Genomic DNA, 17,937 nt, shown 5'->3' on the forward strand with positions numbered 1-17,937 from the left:
GTCACGGGACGTCAGGAATCTGACACGTTTCTGATCCGCTGTCAAGAGCTTTTGCACCCATCTTGCAGAAACTTTTGTCATTCCCAACTCGTTGGTGATAATGTGCTGAACCCTCTCATGAGAGATACCCACAACACTGGCAATATGTCGAGTGGTCAATCGTTGATCAGCAATCACCATGTCATGCACCCGGGTAATGTTTTCTGGAATAGTTGCCATTGAAGGGCTTCCTGGACGCGGGTCATCGTCAAGGCTCTCTCTGCCACGCTTGAATTCCGCAGCCCACTTCTTTACAGTGGAAAAGGAAGGGGCAACATCCCCTAAAGTGGAGACCATGTCAGCATGTATCTGTGTGCGAGTTAGCCCTTTCAGTTGCAGGTACTTGATGACTGCCCTATAGCCAGTTTTGTCCATTTCTGGTGATTTTAATGGGTAGGTTCACAAGATGGTCTGATACAAAGACAATAATAACACTACAGTTGCAGTTCTTAAGTATATAATTCATTAAATGATTGTTCTTGTTGGTGGCAAAAGTTTGTTTCAATCCGATTGAGATATCCCAAATAGGCTTAGAGCTTTTCAGCCAGCCCTCGTACATATGCCACACATGCCCCTTCGTCAATGTACACCTGCGTGCATCTATATATATTCGATAACACACAGAAACCTAGCACAATATGTTTATGATTTGTTCCAATAAGAACGATGCGTATTAATGCGTATTATTGGTTGTGTATCCTTGACAAAATGTGTTTGTTTATTTGTTGTTTAACGCCGCGCCCAATGCACGCAATGGGCAGTTCTACAGATCTCTGCCTGCCTCCAACTCACAACAGACGTGGCCAACGCTGCATCAACGACAGGAAGTCAAATAACCTCATTTTAATTTATTCAAGACATATAAACATGCAAAAGTCAAATCATATATATAGTAAAAAAACATGGAAGGTCGATGGACTGCATGGTTTGCACACAAACGTCTGTGCATATACGGACGAATGGTTTGCACACAAACGTCTGTACATATTCGGACGGACTTACACCCACTTCTGGACGGAATGTTACAATCCCCGATCTCCCTGAACAACGTCCATCATTAATATAATGAAAAATACCATTTTTACTTCACCTCAGAACAAAAGCTTCAAGTGGCCTCGTTTCAATTCAGAATATATTCTACTTTTGATAGAAATACAACTAGGCAGTCGTTCACGTGGCAGCCATTGCTTATCGGCAGATTGGGAAACAAATTTTTAAATAAAAAATATCATCATACGCGTGATCGATCTGTGGCCTGATCTGGTCACTGCTCTTTGTAAGTAATAGTGAATAATACATCTAACATCTTATCAGTTATCTTTCGGTATCTTTTGCAATCGTACGTTTGTGACGCGCGAGTTTGCTTTTCGTTCATTAGTAATAGTACTAATCTGGAAGCTGAAAATATTTTTTATGTTCTTGTCGACCACCAACATTGAAATTTTAGGTCAATATGTTTGTAAACGAAGGTCTTACTTTATACAAATACAACATGTACCCTGTCCTACCAAACATACACGTTGCACGTGCAGAACACTCACAGACAATGTACGCATATACCTTGTACAGCTTGTGAAGAAAAACTATTAAAAAATATGTAATAAAGTGCCAGCCGTCTCCCATGAAGATTAGGATGAAAACGTAAAAACTAATAAAGTGTGGCCTCGTAAATCTCATAAGAGAAAAAAATGCATTTGATATCTGACACGTCATCTACAGAGCGACCATTCTGGGAAGAGGGGCTGGGATTTGGTATGGAGACGACACACTGTGTTAGCTACAGACACAAAACGAGATATTTGTTTAGCTAGAAGTATGAGCCCAAATATTAAAAAAAATAATAACACCTTGCAAAAATGTCATTTTTGTGACAGACAATTTTCTTTTCAACAATCTGAAGCATAATTAGGTTTTTCAAGTATTTTGTGGAACGATTTATTGTTCGATAAAATCCCAGGCATCCCAAGTACAGTCAAAGACCGTTGTGTCCACGTGGACGGGACCTTCGTAAATAATTCGAGTTATCCGAGGTGCGACACAACCGAAAAAATGATGAATAAAGAAGAAATACGCAGGGACCAATTTTTTACTTCGAGACAACCGTAAGTTCGACATATCAAAGTTTGACACAACGGTGAATATCACATGATCGGTCCCTTGTTCTATCGAAACGAAATCTATTGAATGTAACATATTCGAGACAACCACACACACACATCTTCACCCAGTCCACACATAGTAGTTATGAAGAAAGTGACATAATACTGATATAGATTCAGACAAATCTGATAGTGGGCGTTTTTCCTGGGTAAGGGCCTGTCATACCCCATTTGATGCCCTGAACTTGGATACGCTGTGTGTATTTCTTCATGGCTCTCAGTTGTGTGGACAATCGTATCTGCCTCTGGCAAGTTGTCGAAGAGTATTAGAAACCATCTACACTTAAGTACACAGAAAGTCTCCGAAACTTTTTAACAAATATTCAGTGTATGTTTTGGTTGGAATAATTGTCTTAATGGAAAGCACTTTACATCGTTTTCATCTGGAAAGATAATCTGGAGTAACAATTCATCAACTGATCATATCTGCAACCATTGGAAAACACTCGCCCCATTCGTCCTCTTTGTTCCAATATATATCCGAATGACAGTAGCTTGCGTTTGAGGACACACTGACACATAGCTGTATCTGTATAATAATGACAAGACAATATACTTCGAAAGTTGACGAAAGGGGGATAACCCATCGGGAATGTTTGTCCAGCTTAAACCAGGACTTGTGTGTTCAGTCTTCAAAAACCACCACCAAGTGATCGCGAGAGTTGTCTCCTTTTGTCCACTTTCACCAGGGAGAACTACAAAGTTCCGGTCGAAGTAATCAGGCATACGTCAAGGGTATGTTGTTGCCGAAGCGATCACTGGTTAATCGCGGTAGAATATCGCATTGCCTTTTACCCTCTTTGTCCTGAAGTTTAAAGAGATGATAGATTGTCAAGACAGGATATCTAAATGCATCTCAAAGAAGGGTAGTAGTTTGGCCAATCTCATTAGAACCAGATCTTAGTTCTCGCTATCGTTAAACAAAGATCTGAGGACATCCAATCAAGGGTCACGTCAGAACGACCTTTCATCCGACCAATCAAAGCGTCGCTTACCAGATCATGAAAGTGACAGTCGGAATAAGCGAGTCTGAAAAGGGGGATTCAAGGAGAGACATCGTGAGCATCGATCCACGCAATTGGGATACGATGACATACATCAACCAAGTCAGTGCCAATTTACACTACCTCACGCGACCCGTGAAGATCCGGGACAGAAGAGGTCTTCAGCAACCCATGCTTACCTAAAAGGCAACTATGCTTATGGTAAGAGGCGACTAGGGTGGCCAGGCTCGCTGACTTGTTTGATGCACGTCATTGTATCCCAATTGCGTGGATCGATGCGCATGGTGTCAACCACTGGATTACCTGGTCCAGACTCAATTCTTTACAGACCGGTGTCAAATAGCTGGGATATTGCTGGGTGCGGCGTTAAACAACAAACAAACAAACAAACAGAACTCATATCGGTATGTGAGTTTACCAACCTGTAAAGTAGCACCATGCAGTTGTTGCTGCCTGTTTACCGTCACTCTAGGCCGACTATGACATCCTCCGCCATGTCGTGCACTACTTGCAGGCTGCTATCCTCACGACTACTGTTGGAACAAGCAGTATCAGTAGATGTCCTGCTTGCTGCGCTGCTGGCAGACCTTCTCGCCCATTTTCTCTCGTCATCATCCGGAACTAAATGAATGGCCTTGACCTCCGTCTCACCATTGCGTCGTTTAGTGCGCAGCTTCTTCTTCATATACCGGAACACCTTCCGCGTGTCTTGGTTCAGCTGTAAAGTCAAATAAACAATGCAGAGTGAGTTGGTTTCAACGTTACTTTGTATTGAACAGATAACGTAATATTGGAGGAATTAACGTCCAAAGTGGGCCAGTTCGACGGTGACAAAACCGGAGCACACGTTGTCATTCTGTGCTGACAGGATATCTGCCCTGGCCTTGAATAAAACACCAGGCCTAAGCTTCCCACGTCACTCCTTCCTAAACCACCCGCAAGGATCCGGGTTAAATCTTTGGCCTTGTCACAAAGTTTAAGAAATTAAGCTTTTTGTCCAACATCGAACTGTTTACCGCTGCCCAAAGAACGTGCGCAGAAATCTTAGTTGTTAACATATTGTACTGATCCATAAATAATTAAGTGATCGAGAAAGTATGTTTTCATGACACTTTGGGCAGTATGAATGAAGGGTCTTCATACACTACTAAGTGATTATTTGAACCTGTGGCAACCCAACGCCTAAACTGTTCTTGAGTACCCTCGTCGAGTACTCGCTTACACCAGGATTACAAAACCATCACCCAGGATCCTGATGCCTGTGAGTTTTTTTTCCGATTGTACAAATCAAACTATACCATATCGCTCACATTCCCAACAAATCTATTTAAAATAGTCATATATTCCAAAATTCCACGATAATTTATGATTCCATTTAGAAGTCGGAAAAAAATGTGAGTACCTTATTTGATTGAAGTACACTTTAAGGCAGTATCCATACCTTTCGAGTATGGGAGGAAATTCGCAAACAGGTGTTTTTGGTGATTTTCAAACGAGGAGTTTTGATGTTACAATGGTTGTGTATCGGGCGGTAGGCACTCTCTCAGATGAATGTGATTTTCAAAAGAGGGAGGTAACAATTTTTAGTTAACATCGTATGTATGTTTTGGGGTGGCAAACTGTCATGTGATTTCGCAAAGGGGGCTGCACATTATAACTTCACAAGGCAGTTGCTGACAGAACAGAAACAGATTTCATCTCCCGACATTCGGGTACTCACACTGCCTGCTACTTCCACGAGCGACTCCCAAGGCGACTTTGTCTCCATTTCCTCACGGGCTCCTTTTCGACTACGTACTGTCTCGCTCTGAAATGAAACACCATCCATCTGAACTACGGAGTAGAATCGAGCCATGACTAGCGACCATTACCCACAGAACCAGATCTCTCCCAGCGTCCCAGCGTTAAGCCGTTAGTTACAGATTATCCGCTTACCGCGGACGAGCTCCTAGTGGCTGTAAGTGAATGTCGCAATGTTCCCAGGTCGATCACCGGAGAATGCCCCAATCAACTATATTGTGACGAGGTAAGATGGGATTAACATATTGAGGAATATTAATATTGAGATTACCGTAATAACGTCGTTACGTATGACCCTTAAGAGAATTATAGGTTCCAGTCAACTAGTTGTCATTTTGTTGATACCCTCCCCACCAACCCCACCCCATCCCCGACACACACACATACACACAAGACCACGCACCTCACATACACGTACACGCGCGCGAACGCACCCACCACGCGCGCGCGCACACGCACACACACACACACACACACACACACACACACACACACACACACACACACACACAAGCACATACACACTCGTAGATAATAGACAAAAGGATAGCCTCGTTGAACCTAGATGGTTATACATACATTTAACACATCTTTGCCACCTAACTCAAGGTGTTTGTATTCAATGAAACGGTGTTAATCTGGACGGTCTCGTATTCAAACCAAATAGTGAAGTGTCCGGACTATAGGACTAAGTATCTTCAGTGAAGAGTTACCTCCCTTTCAGTGGTCACAATAATGTTAACTGAATAAGATGACAACAGTCGACGATGATACGAAACAAATAGATATCTAAACTTACTACGGCAGTAAATACTAAAAGTGGCTTCAGCAGCTATGACAGCTAGGTCGACCGCTTGGTAATAGCGAATCATGTCATGTTAGTCAAACTGACCATGCCATGTCGTCTTCCTCTTGTCTCGTAAGCTTATCATGGCGGCAGGATGGGGCGGTCAATAGTGGGGCGGTTAAGGATGGATTTTAGTCACAATTGTGCACTTTGGGTTAAAAGCACCAAACTTGGCACACTTATACATTGAAACATTCCGAACATTTCTGGATATGGATCCACCTCCGCAGCGCCACCTGGTGGTAGAAAGTCCAAGATGGCCGCCAATATGGTGATGAAAGCCCGAAGTAATGTAGGTCTCAGACGTTTACCACTTCGGTCAAACCCACGAACACGGGTGCTGAAAAACCTAGAAACATAATAGGGGCAAACCGGGATCCGAACCCACAATCCTAGGTTTCTGGCGTGCCCAAGGGACGCGCCTTAGACGACTGGGTCACCCGTGCCCCCTCAAGAACTAAGTTGAAATTTGTTGCAATTTCAAGATACCAAGTTGCTGCCCAGGGCCTAATTTCAACAATGCGATTGTAGAGCGACGGCCGTCGTTAGTCTATGTTTAAGTATAGGTTACGGTGGTCGTATAGCTGAGATCGCATTGTGAAACGAGGCCAAGCTGACAACTCGGAAAGTCCGGATAACTTAAATAAACGAACTTGGGCGCCTAAAATGCCTACCTTCTTGTTATCAGCGATTCCTAAACTGGATGCATTGTGATTATATGTCTATAAGTATCATCATATATATATCATAAGTTCACTCTTGTTACCATGGGAACGGGAATAACACAACACCCGAGGCCACGTTTACTATTGATGATAGACAGTTAACTGTAGTCTCGCCTGCCTTGGCGGAGTTGTTGGGCGATTAGTACCTGGTCTTCATCGCTTGTTGTCAATGCTCACACAAGTTCAGCAGATACTACTTACCTCTAGACATACAACACAAACACAGATCAGACTGATTGTATGATCGTGTGTTGGGCGCAATAGAAATAGCTGCTTTGATGTGATGACTCCATTAATGCGTGCATAATGAGAATGCGTGCGTATCCGAGATCTCAGATAGATGACTTAAACTACATGCGAGGGACATACAACAGACAAGCATATACTAAGAGACTTATATTTTGATAATCATAGTAATAATATATAATAACACACAGTGGAACGATACACAGTCACGATTTAAATTTTTGGTTGTTTGTTTTTGTAACGCCGCACTCGCAATATTCCATTTTATGACGGCGGTCAGTAATGAATCGAATCTGGGACAGACAATCCAGTGACTGATATCAGTTGAACATGGGAACCCTGAATTGCTTCCCTGTCTTGGAGCTAATCCTTCGTGGCCGTCACGCCGAAAGATGTGCATGAAGTTTCATGGTATTGTTTGTTTGTTGTTTAATGCCGCTCTAAGCAATATTCAACCTCTATGATGGCGGTCTGTACATACTCGAGTCTGGACCAGACAATCCAGTGATTTACACCATGAGCATCGATCCACGCAATTTGGATACGATGACATGCACCAACCAAGTCAGCGAGTCTGACCACCCGATCCCGTTAGTCGCCTCTTGCGACAAGAAACCCCGTCACGATTTAAAGCGTGACACACTGTGACAAGGTTAAACAATATCGTTGCATGTGGGGCTAAAACTTCTTGGATAAGGGGGAAGGGGTAGAGATGGTGTGTGCACTTAAAAACCAAAAATGCTAGCACGTAATTCCGGAGACATTTTGCGCTCGGTTCAAAATTAAAATAAAGGGGTATCTACTCTACAGTGGGACTACATCAAATTTCAAAACACAGTAGGTTTATCGCCTAAATAACTAGACGTGTCACGTGTCACGTGTCACTGAATGTGAATTAATAATTAAGTGAGCTGATTGATATTCTGCGCAATGTTAAACCTGAGTCTCGCGTTTGATCTACAATATGTTCAAGAAATAGGAGTATGACCCACACATCAAACACATCTACTTTGCCATTTGGTCAGTGAGATTAAGTAAACATTCTGATGATTATCAACCTCCATTCGATTGTTGGAACTACATTACATATTTTTAGGATATTTCCGCGAAGAGAAACCCTACTTGGTTGTTGTCGATGTTTGTCAGGGTCTACTAGAGACACTTACAATATCATCGTTATATGCCCTTCAAACTAGCAGACTAATTATTCATCAGCGTCTTGGGGACATGACACTGGAATGGTTCCAGACAGCAGGAATGTCTGTGACCGTATCACCTTGTTGGCGTATATGTGCATTCCAGACAGGCCACCGGTTATACCCAGTCACGTGGGTACCCATGTAGGTACTTGAAGGTCGTACATAGTTGCTCACAATATTGATCACTGGATTATGGTCCAGACTCAATTATGTACAGGGTGCCGTTATATAGCTGGGATATTGCTGAGTGTGGCGTTAAACAACAAACAAATAAATTAAACACAAATATATCCGCTATGGTATAGTAAGTGTCACTGATTTAACTCACCTGAACAGCAAACAAACAAAATAAATACAAATATATTCTTAATGGTATATTCAATATCACTGAATTAACTCACCTATGTAAAACGTCCCCACCAACCTTTCACCATAAAGCCATGTAACTGTACTGACTATATGCACGCTCTATTAAAAGCCAGTGCGTGATATTTTGGCACTGTAACCCTCTTCATATTCCTATTCATCAAAGACCCCTCCAAGATTAGCCTGCCTCTTAGTTACCCCCTCCCCTAGGTCAGCTAGGGGTGTACTACCCCCCGGGACGACAGGCACCTGTCCTCCACCACGCTGTAACAATAAAATAGCATATATCACGCGACAAAATAACGATTTCACCCCCTGGTAGTAACCATTATACATTACAGTGACTGATATATTGCTGTATCATGCCAGCGAGTGACATATTGCGATACACCTCACACGACCCGGTATGTCGTGGCAAAGTGCCCGCGAATTACCTCCCCTGAAGCCGGTGTTCACAAGCTCGTATACTCAAGTGTGACCTTTGACACTGAGATCAACTCATAAAGATCAAGTGTTTATTTCACAATCCCTGTACCCCCGAACCACCAATCACATGGGTCATATCTTATCATGATCTGATAGTGTACGATGTGGTGATAGAACGCACATGATAATCCTTTTTCTTGGAGAGACGCTTGGCGTCATACTCCAAACTACCACAGTAGAGAATATAAGCTGCGTCAAAAAAGTATACACTTGAAAATTGGATTTGACCAAGAAATTACAAACATTATCAAAACGGTACTGAGGCTGAAAACAGTCGCCGAAACACTACGATACCCGTATCAAATACATCACCATCGAATAACCATTTTCTCTTCTACATTTTTGTAAAGATTTTTTATTTCCCGTTTCTGTATACATCGTGTAATTCTCTATATAAGCGGTACATGTTACAATACAATACATAGGTATGTTGATACTTAATGTGAGTTCTCTATTCAATATAACATATTTCTGCGGACCAGGGCCCGGTTGGACAAAGCGATCTTAGCGCTGAGACTATCGAAGCCAATGTTAAAGTATTGGAGTTACGATCATCCTAGCGCTAAGATAGTTTTGTGCAAGTTGGCCCAGGTCAGTTTGTCATGATACTTTGAGGTGATTCTTAAAACTCAGACATGCTAAACATTAGTATCTTCATTGAGTGATGACCAGACGGTAACCAACCGTGCCTGGCTACAATTATAATAATAAGCAATGGTTCTAGTTGTTTCGTTGTATTTCTCTTTGAATCTGCTTAAAATGACATCTTGATTCATTTCTACTTTGTAAATAATGTCTTTTGCTATCAAAGGGATGACATTTACTGGATTGTTATGTTTTCCTTTAAATCCAAATATAATATTGTCCCTTGTAAACAACACTTCCTTCCGTTGTACTTCCGACTAACAATTTCTTGTTTGTTTCACTTTTAGCCCCATAAAACATGGGTGTATATTTTTTTTACCCGGCAGTTTATTATGAATTGCCAGTGCACGAGTCGATCTGTTTGTCTTCTCTGTTGTTTAACGCCGCGATCACCATTCTCGATTATCATTTCTGTTACGATAAATATTTTGGATCTATTCGCCACATAGCTTCGTTCAGAGCCCGAATCGAACGGTACGAATAACAGGATGGAGACGTGACGCCCTGGACAATCGAGGATGCCAGCTTTTTTACTGCGATCTGAAAATAATTGAGTCTGAATCAGACAAACCAGTGATTGATACTGTAAGCCTGCCCACCCGATCCCGTTAGTCGCCTCTTACGGCAAGCATAGTCGCCTTTTACGGCAACCATGGGTTGCTGAAGACCTATTCTACCCGGGTCTTCACGGGTCGGTCGGGTGGTAAGGCTCAGAGGCTTGGTTGATTGCATGTCAGTATATTATTAACAGCACGTTGACGTCATTGACTCACACACGGTCTTTGAGACGCGTATTGTATGTACACCTACTTGTGGATATTAAGTGGTGACTATTACCTGTAAAGCACGGTTCGAGTATGAACACTTGTTATTGTTTAATCTGCCATGTCATTGTTGGAGGTGAACACACGTCTCCACAAGAGGATATACAGATGTAAACAATATAGGCAGGTCACTAGTCTAACGCTTCGTCTATGAACAAATTACTTTAAAATGTCTGATTTTTTTTTTATCAGAACCTTTCCTCCTCTGCTGTTTTCGATTCCCTAATGTGGAATCTAGGAAACTAGACTTTGTTTAGTTTGATCTAGATTTGCCCAGGCGTTTAGTAAAAAGATTAAAATATTAATTCAACAGTCATAGCGCAGAACAAGCGGGTTACAGACTCAAGACGATACCTACCTGGAAAAAAGAACAAGCTGTTTATGCTAATAAGGACAAGCACCTCGTATGAGATTGTACACACAACTTAAAATAATGCCACAACAAAGAGAGAACTCAACTATGCACTACATAAGGTCAAACTATCATAAATAATACGAAACAAACAGAATCGCATAACTAACTAAACAAATACCAAATTTATACAAAAATGACGTAGCTTCTGATTCCGCGTCACTACTCTACTGGTGTCTGAGGCAATTTCATAAAAATTAGATCTTAGTTCTTCCTATCGTTAAACAAAGATCTGAGGACATCCAATTAAGGGTCACGTCAGAACGACCTTTCATCCGACCAATCAAAGCGTCGCCTACCAGATCATGAAAGTGACAGTCAGAATGTCTTTTCTAATCATGCAACCTCGAAAAAAACCTCGACTTCTTGTTAATCGTTTCAGTGGTCGGTCAAAGTTCGCGAAAGGTCGTTCTGACGTAACCCGTAATGGGATGTCCTCAGATCTTTGTTTAGCGAGAACTTAGATCTGATTTTAATGAGATTGTGTCTGAGGCGATGTCAACAGTACGTGGAAACTGCCATTGTGAGAGAAAGTAGGAGAATGGTCGAATTGCAAAGGTCAGATAAAGGTCAATATATATGTATAAGTAATATCGAGAAAATAGTGCCCCATACTAACTGCACAATTACCAAAATTCGTGATATTTTGAAGAAATCTGGGAGAGAAAAGGACATAAAAAGTTTCAGTTTTTGGTATGGTTGAGGTATAAGTTCAAATCAAAGTCAAAACTTAAAATATTGAAACAAAACCCGGAACATATACGTTAAGCCCCACGAAACTAACTACACATACCAGATTAGTTCATCACATTTCAACCAAAATTGCCGAGTAATGTCTATACATTTTCCAAATGGATGCAATGGCGGCAGTTATTGAAAATCGGAATCACAGCTCTTGAACAAATTGGGTTATCGTGACTGGGAACAAGCACGTCAAGTTTCAGCGTCTTTGGTCCAGTGGTTCCTGAGAGTATGTGTGCAGCTCGAGCAAATGCAGTTTGAGAGAATGTAGGAGCATGGTCGAAATACAAATGTCAGGTAAAGATCAAAATATAAAATATTGCGAAAATTGGGACGTATGTGTAAAGCCCCAGTTCTATCTACAAATATACCAAATTTCATAATATTATGAACACAACTGGCTGAAAACCTGCCATTAGTTCCGCTTTTCAATATGATCGAACCGCAAAGATCAAAGAAAGGTAAAAAAATAAATATCGGGAAAACTAAACATATTGATATTGAGTCCCACTACTCACAACGCATATTGAAAAACGGATTCTAACCTCTTGAAGAAATTGGTGTGTCAACATTCGTGGGAACAAGCATGTGACGTTTCAGCTTCATTGGTTCATTGGTTTCTGAGGATAACATGTTTACGACGCACAATGGACGACGGAGAAAAGATGATTCCATAAACATAAACTCTTCGTTACCTTTAACGTAATGGATAATTGACATAGGATTATGACGGATTCGCCAAACATCACCTGTCTCTTCCCAACTTTCGCAAACCGTTCACCAGATAGATATTCATGAATATATATATATCGTGTATTTTGATACCATATCATAATTTGAGAAAATATGAAAATATAAATTTATAAACCAAAACATGAATATTTCACATGCGCAAAAAATAACACTTTCTGCCAGGACGACTTCCGGTCTGCCTCAATGGCACTGTAGTTTTCAGAGAAAGATCAACAAGGTCAGCAAGAAGCTACATGGTAAATAGGAGATTTGTATTTTCTTGTCAGATAACATGTTAACCTCATCTTGTGATTTGAAAAGTTTATATTTTCACTCGTAAATGCGCCACTCATGAAAATATCAGCTTGTCGGATGTAATTTGACAGAAATAGACATATATTATCTATATACCCGAATTTGATCCTAAAAGACAACGAATAACTCCCTTATAGGTAACAGACTTGTGAACGAATACCCCTGTCTGGTAAATATCAAAACATAAGTTATTTTTATATAAATAGGTAATATAATATTCATGTTGTAACCCATTTAACGGATTTGATACAAAAGAATCTCATATAAAGAATGTTCAGGTAAAACAACTCACCACACAATCAGTACAAGCAGGTGTTGCCCGGTGAGTGTATTCCCCGACACTGTCCGAGTGACGAGTGAGAGTTGACTATACTGTAGAGATCCGAGTGCCTGGCTACATCCCCCGGGGGATGGGACAATTGTGTGCTGATTGATCCAGCGAGGACCACGAGCGGCGGGGGTGTATCACGTTGTGTATACATAAATGTATACATATAGCAGATAATGGCATTGACATAGTCGACTTGTTCTGGCACGTCACGCACACCACACCACAGATCGATACAATTGTACGCAATACAACCAACGCGAATACCCATTGTTCATATTTTTCAGAAAGCCGGGCTATAACTGTTGCTAATGCTGATTAAATACCACTGTTTCCTCTCCTTAATGGGTAATCAATATGTGTGTTTTGATTTGACTGTATCTAGCACCACCTATCGGCATGACGTCATTCCAGTGCATGGACATGGATGACGTCACAAAATATTCAGCGTGACGTCTTTTATTTCTTACATGAGATGTCACCATTTTGTGCAGCCTTTTTAAGGATTTCAATAATTTGTACAGCCTTTAAAAACAATCACCCGTATTTAAATACTGATGACTCCCCGAATACAATCCGACCACGGCAATGTCGGACAAGTTTGGCATACTCACAAATTTTCACGTCAATTATCTGCACCTTTTCTCCCAAAACCCGTTCGCTCGTCACGCCGAAGACCCGGGTCCGATTCCCGACATGGGTACAATGTGTGAAGCCCATTTCTGGTGTCCCCCGCCGTGATATTGCTAGAATAATTGCTAAAAGCGGCGTAAAACCATATTCACTCACTCACTCTCCCAATACCGATTGTCATATCTCTCCCACTTTTGGGTGCGGTCGTTCGGCCAATTCGTCCATCTGCTGTCCAGCTACATCTAAGAGGAACAACTCAATAGACACTACCCTTTTAAATATCGGGTTGTCCTGTGTACGACGTCATCACGTTGCGAGCGCATGTTAGAATCTCCAGACATGACGTCATGATTGAACAATGTTTTATCGTGAAATAAACTACGCTTCGTTTTCATTGTTCTTTGCTATTTATCGCGTAGCTGTGTTATATTGTCATATAAATGATATAATGTATGTTGTTATCACATGCGATAAACCAATTCGTGAAACTCAGTATCACGATCCGATAAAATAATAATATGCAAACATGGTCACCCCACTTTATCACGTGATTACACATTTTCTAACTTTCTTTGCCTGAAAACCTTAGTGCCATTGAGGTTGACTGAAAGTTGCTCCGATATTATATGTTGTAGTAGTGTCACGTCACGAGGGGTACACGTGGTTTAATGCGTCCCTCGTCGCCTCCGGCTCGTGGCATAAAACCTTACCAAAGATATAAAGTCACTACTTCCTTTGAGTGGAACAGGACTTTTTTCATATCTCCGTGTCAGAAGGATGACATTGGGCTAGCTCTGTCTTACAGCCTAAACACCACCTAATCCCAACACCCTCATAATCTTAACATGTTAACATTTTGAACATGTTTAGAACTTAAAGTCATGTTTAGAATTTAAGCATGTTTAGCGTTTGAATATGTATACGACAAAATGCATACTATTGGGTATTATCCTCATGATATGAACATGTTTAAATAAAGTGCATATCATAGTCAAAAAGTCAAAAATGGATAAGATATATGATATATATTGAAATAAGATGTGCAAATCAGATTCACGGGCACTTGCATAACACATATTATAGCGTCACATTATACGGGTCTTTCGCACATTCAGGCCCTAAACAAACATATTTAGCTGTTAAACACAACCTGTGCATGTTCACGCCTAAACATGTCAAAATTATGGGACAAGGAACGTGTTTAGGTAGCCTTGTATTTCTAAGCACACCTTTTACAGTGTATTTGTATGGTTTCTTCTTAACTTTGTAACTGCCAATTACACTATTGATTTTATAATCAACCTAACTATGTGTGTGGGTTTTTAAAATTGTAATTGAAGTGAAATTCATTTCCAGCAAAATGTTATTGTGAAAACAAACAATCCATTTCTATTCGGGACTCGAGTCGTACATTTTTTCACGTTCTGGTTTAGTGTTTTATAGATTATTTTACACGTAAATAAAAACATTAAACTCCGAACGTCCTGCCATGAACCTGGCTATGCAAGAGGCAGTCAACTGCTTTAGGTTCGTCTTCACTTAACGATATTACCCGTGTTCTGTTGATGGCATGAACTATTCATAGAGGGACACTCTGACTGATGACTCCGTTGCGACTTTCAAATAATTTAACTTTTCCATGAAGAATCGATTTAATTAATTAGTTAGCACTTAGTTAAGGCCACGCACTTGTGGTTAAAACTGAAACAAACAGAGGATGGTTATTCGATGATGAGGAGCGGTGGGGTAGTCTAGTGGGTAAAGCGTTCGCTCGTCACGCTAAAGGCCTGGGTTCGATTCCCGACATGGGTACAAAGTGTGAAGCCCCTTCCTGGTGTCACCCGCCGTGATATTGCTGGAATATTGCTAAAAAGCGGCGTAAAATCCAACTCACTCACTCACTCACTATTCGATGATGATGTATTTAATACGGGTTGTATTTTGGATCTTAGTGAGTGAGTGAGTGAGTGAGTGAGTGAGTATGGTTTTACGCCGCAATATTCTAGCAATATCACGGCGGGGGACACCAGAAATGGGCTTCACACATTGTACCAGTGTCGGGAATCGAACCCGGGTCTTTGGCGTGTCGAGCGAACGCTTTAACCCTTAGGCTACCCGACCGCCCGTTTTGGACCTTGGGTTTGCAGTGTTTAGGCGACAGTTTACAGATAGTAACGTTTTGATAACTTTGCCATTTTTTCAAAATTTCATGTGTATGCATTCTTTTTCCCAGCAGTTTATTTGGAGGTGAGTGATTAAGGAAGAGATTGGTATATGGATTATTAATATTTCATAAGTAAACTCTGGCACACATTTCTAACGAGTCGATCTGGCGCCCCCAGTGGTGACATCCTGAACGACTGATAACAAAGTAAAGACCTATACAAACAAAGCTCGGAGGACATCCCACGTCAGGTCAGAACGACATTTCATCCGACCAATCAGAGCGTCGCTTTACCAGACCATGAAAGTGACAGTCGAAATGGGGTTTTTCTAATCATGCAATCTCGAAATATTTAGCACGGGTATTCTGACCGACGGTTATGGGATTTAAGGCTGAATCCGTACAATCTAGGCCATCTATTAGCCATTCTTCAATCGAGAATTTGTCAAAATATGTTTCGAAGCGTAGTCGCCAATTTGAAACTAGTGCCGTAAAGCACGAGAAAGCTAGTTCTGATTGGCGAATGTAGACTTCTTGTCAGTCATTCCATTGGTCGGTCAAAGTTCGAGAAAGGTCGTTCTGACGTGACCCTTAATGGGATGTCCTCAGATCTTTGTTTAGCGGGAGCGAGAACTCAGATCTGATTCTAATCAAATTAATAATAACGTTGAACGGATGAAGGAATACAGTAACCAGAGAGGACTATCCTGATCACAAGCACAAGCACAAGCACAAGCACGAGCACAAGCACAAGCACACGCACGAGCACAAGCACAAGCACAAGCACAAGAACGAGCACAAGCACACGCACGAGCACAAGCACAAGCACAAGAACAAACACAAGCACAAGAACAAGCACAAGCACAAGCACGAGCACGAGCACAAGCACACGTCCACAAACAATGCTCTTCCTCTGTTGCGGTTCGAATGGGTCACATGCCGTCATTAAATCCTTCTGTTACACTGAATGATGGCACCATAGTTACCCGGAGTCTCCTGAAGTGGATACGGTTCGAAAATCATCGACAACAATCGCGTGTTTAATGGAGCGTTAGCCTACTCTCTTTAGGGATAGGCCATTTAGTACAGGGGGAGGTCAGGTGTTTTGGATGCACTAATGTACTGAAAATAATTATCCTCCCCTTTTGCTTGTCATATTTTTTAATACCATGTCCTTTCACATTTGTTTCATGACCTTGTCCGAAAAGACAAATTGAAGGAAGAGAATTTATGGATGTCAACTTCTTTATTATTTGTTTTGCTTTGTTTGTTGTTTAACGCCCAACTCAGCTAAATTCCAGCTATATGACGGCGGTCTGTAAATAATCGAGTCTGGACCAGACATTCCAGTGATAGACATCATGAGCATCGATCCACGCAATTGGGATACGATGACATGCATCAACCAAGTCAGCGAGCCTGACCACCCGATCCCGTTAGTCGCCTCTTACGACAAATTTTCGGAACACAACGTTTCGGAGTATATGCTTACTCCTTTATCAGGTGAATGTACCTCATAATAAAAAAGTTGACATCCATAAATTTTCTTTCTCATATTAATCGCTTCTAAATGCCTTTCAAAGACTTCACTTTATATTTTATCATAACATGTACAGTTTTTCATGACTCTCCCCAAATATGTGCATTATTTTTTATGACTGGTCTATAGAGACAGGTGCCCCGCCCCTGATTCCCTCTGACCCACCCCACACTGAAATAAATATCCGGCCCCCTTATGCCAGTAATCTGTGTTTAATTGTGTAAACAGCAATCTGAAGTACAGTGCACGGATATCGAACGGATCAAGATGGATTGATGGATTAGTCACAACGCTTGTCGACATAATGCTAATTGAACAAGTGGAGCTTATCCACGACGAGAACATAAAACAACTCAATCTCATTAAAATCAGATCTGTTACTGTGATATGATCCCCCGCTGTGTGAAGATCTGAGGACATTTCCATAGGAGGTCGCGTCACGGTGTACTTTCTGGTCAGCCATTACGGGTAGAGCTCTATGTTCTCGAAGTATTCAGATCAGCATATCTGAATTCTGTAACTCGAAAATGAGCTAAAACGATCTTTTCCGAATGTAGATATTGAAGGTCGCGCTATTATAATGTTGTAGATATTTTATACAGCCGGTCCTTTCTGTGTTCGTTAGAATCTACACCCAGTAAGGTGTACTGTCGAAGGCATATTTTCCCCTGTGTGGGTTTTTTTTTGTTAAAAGCTTACATCTGGTTGGCTCACGCATCCTTCATTCAGATT

General features: G+C 41.3%; 1 protein-coding gene across 1 annotated transcript in view; it reads right to left on the reverse strand.

Annotated features, from left to right (window-relative positions):
* Positions 1–885: 885 nt before the first annotated feature.
* LOC139464244 (uncharacterized) overlaps positions 886–17,937 on the reverse strand; it is a 49,494-nt gene continuing 32,442 nt past the window's right edge. Inside the window, exons 3-5 of the mRNA XM_071245767.1 lie at positions 4,923–5,009; positions 3,625–3,920; positions 886–3,003 (exon numbers count right to left, since the gene is read on the reverse strand). Coding sequence (XP_071101868.1) covers positions 3,666–3,920; positions 4,923–5,009 — 342 coding nt within the window. The 3' untranslated portion in view covers positions 886–3,003; positions 3,625–3,665. The remainder of the gene's footprint in view (positions 3,004–3,624; positions 3,921–4,922; positions 5,010–17,937) is intronic.

The sequence above is a fragment of the Haliotis cracherodii genome, unplaced genomic scaffold (genome assembly GCF_022045235.1).
Source record: "Haliotis cracherodii isolate W230 unplaced genomic scaffold, xgHalCrac1.p SCAF_17, whole genome shotgun sequence".
In the NCBI taxonomy this organism is placed as follows: Eukaryota; Metazoa; Mollusca; class Gastropoda; order Lepetellida; family Haliotidae; genus Haliotis; species Haliotis cracherodii.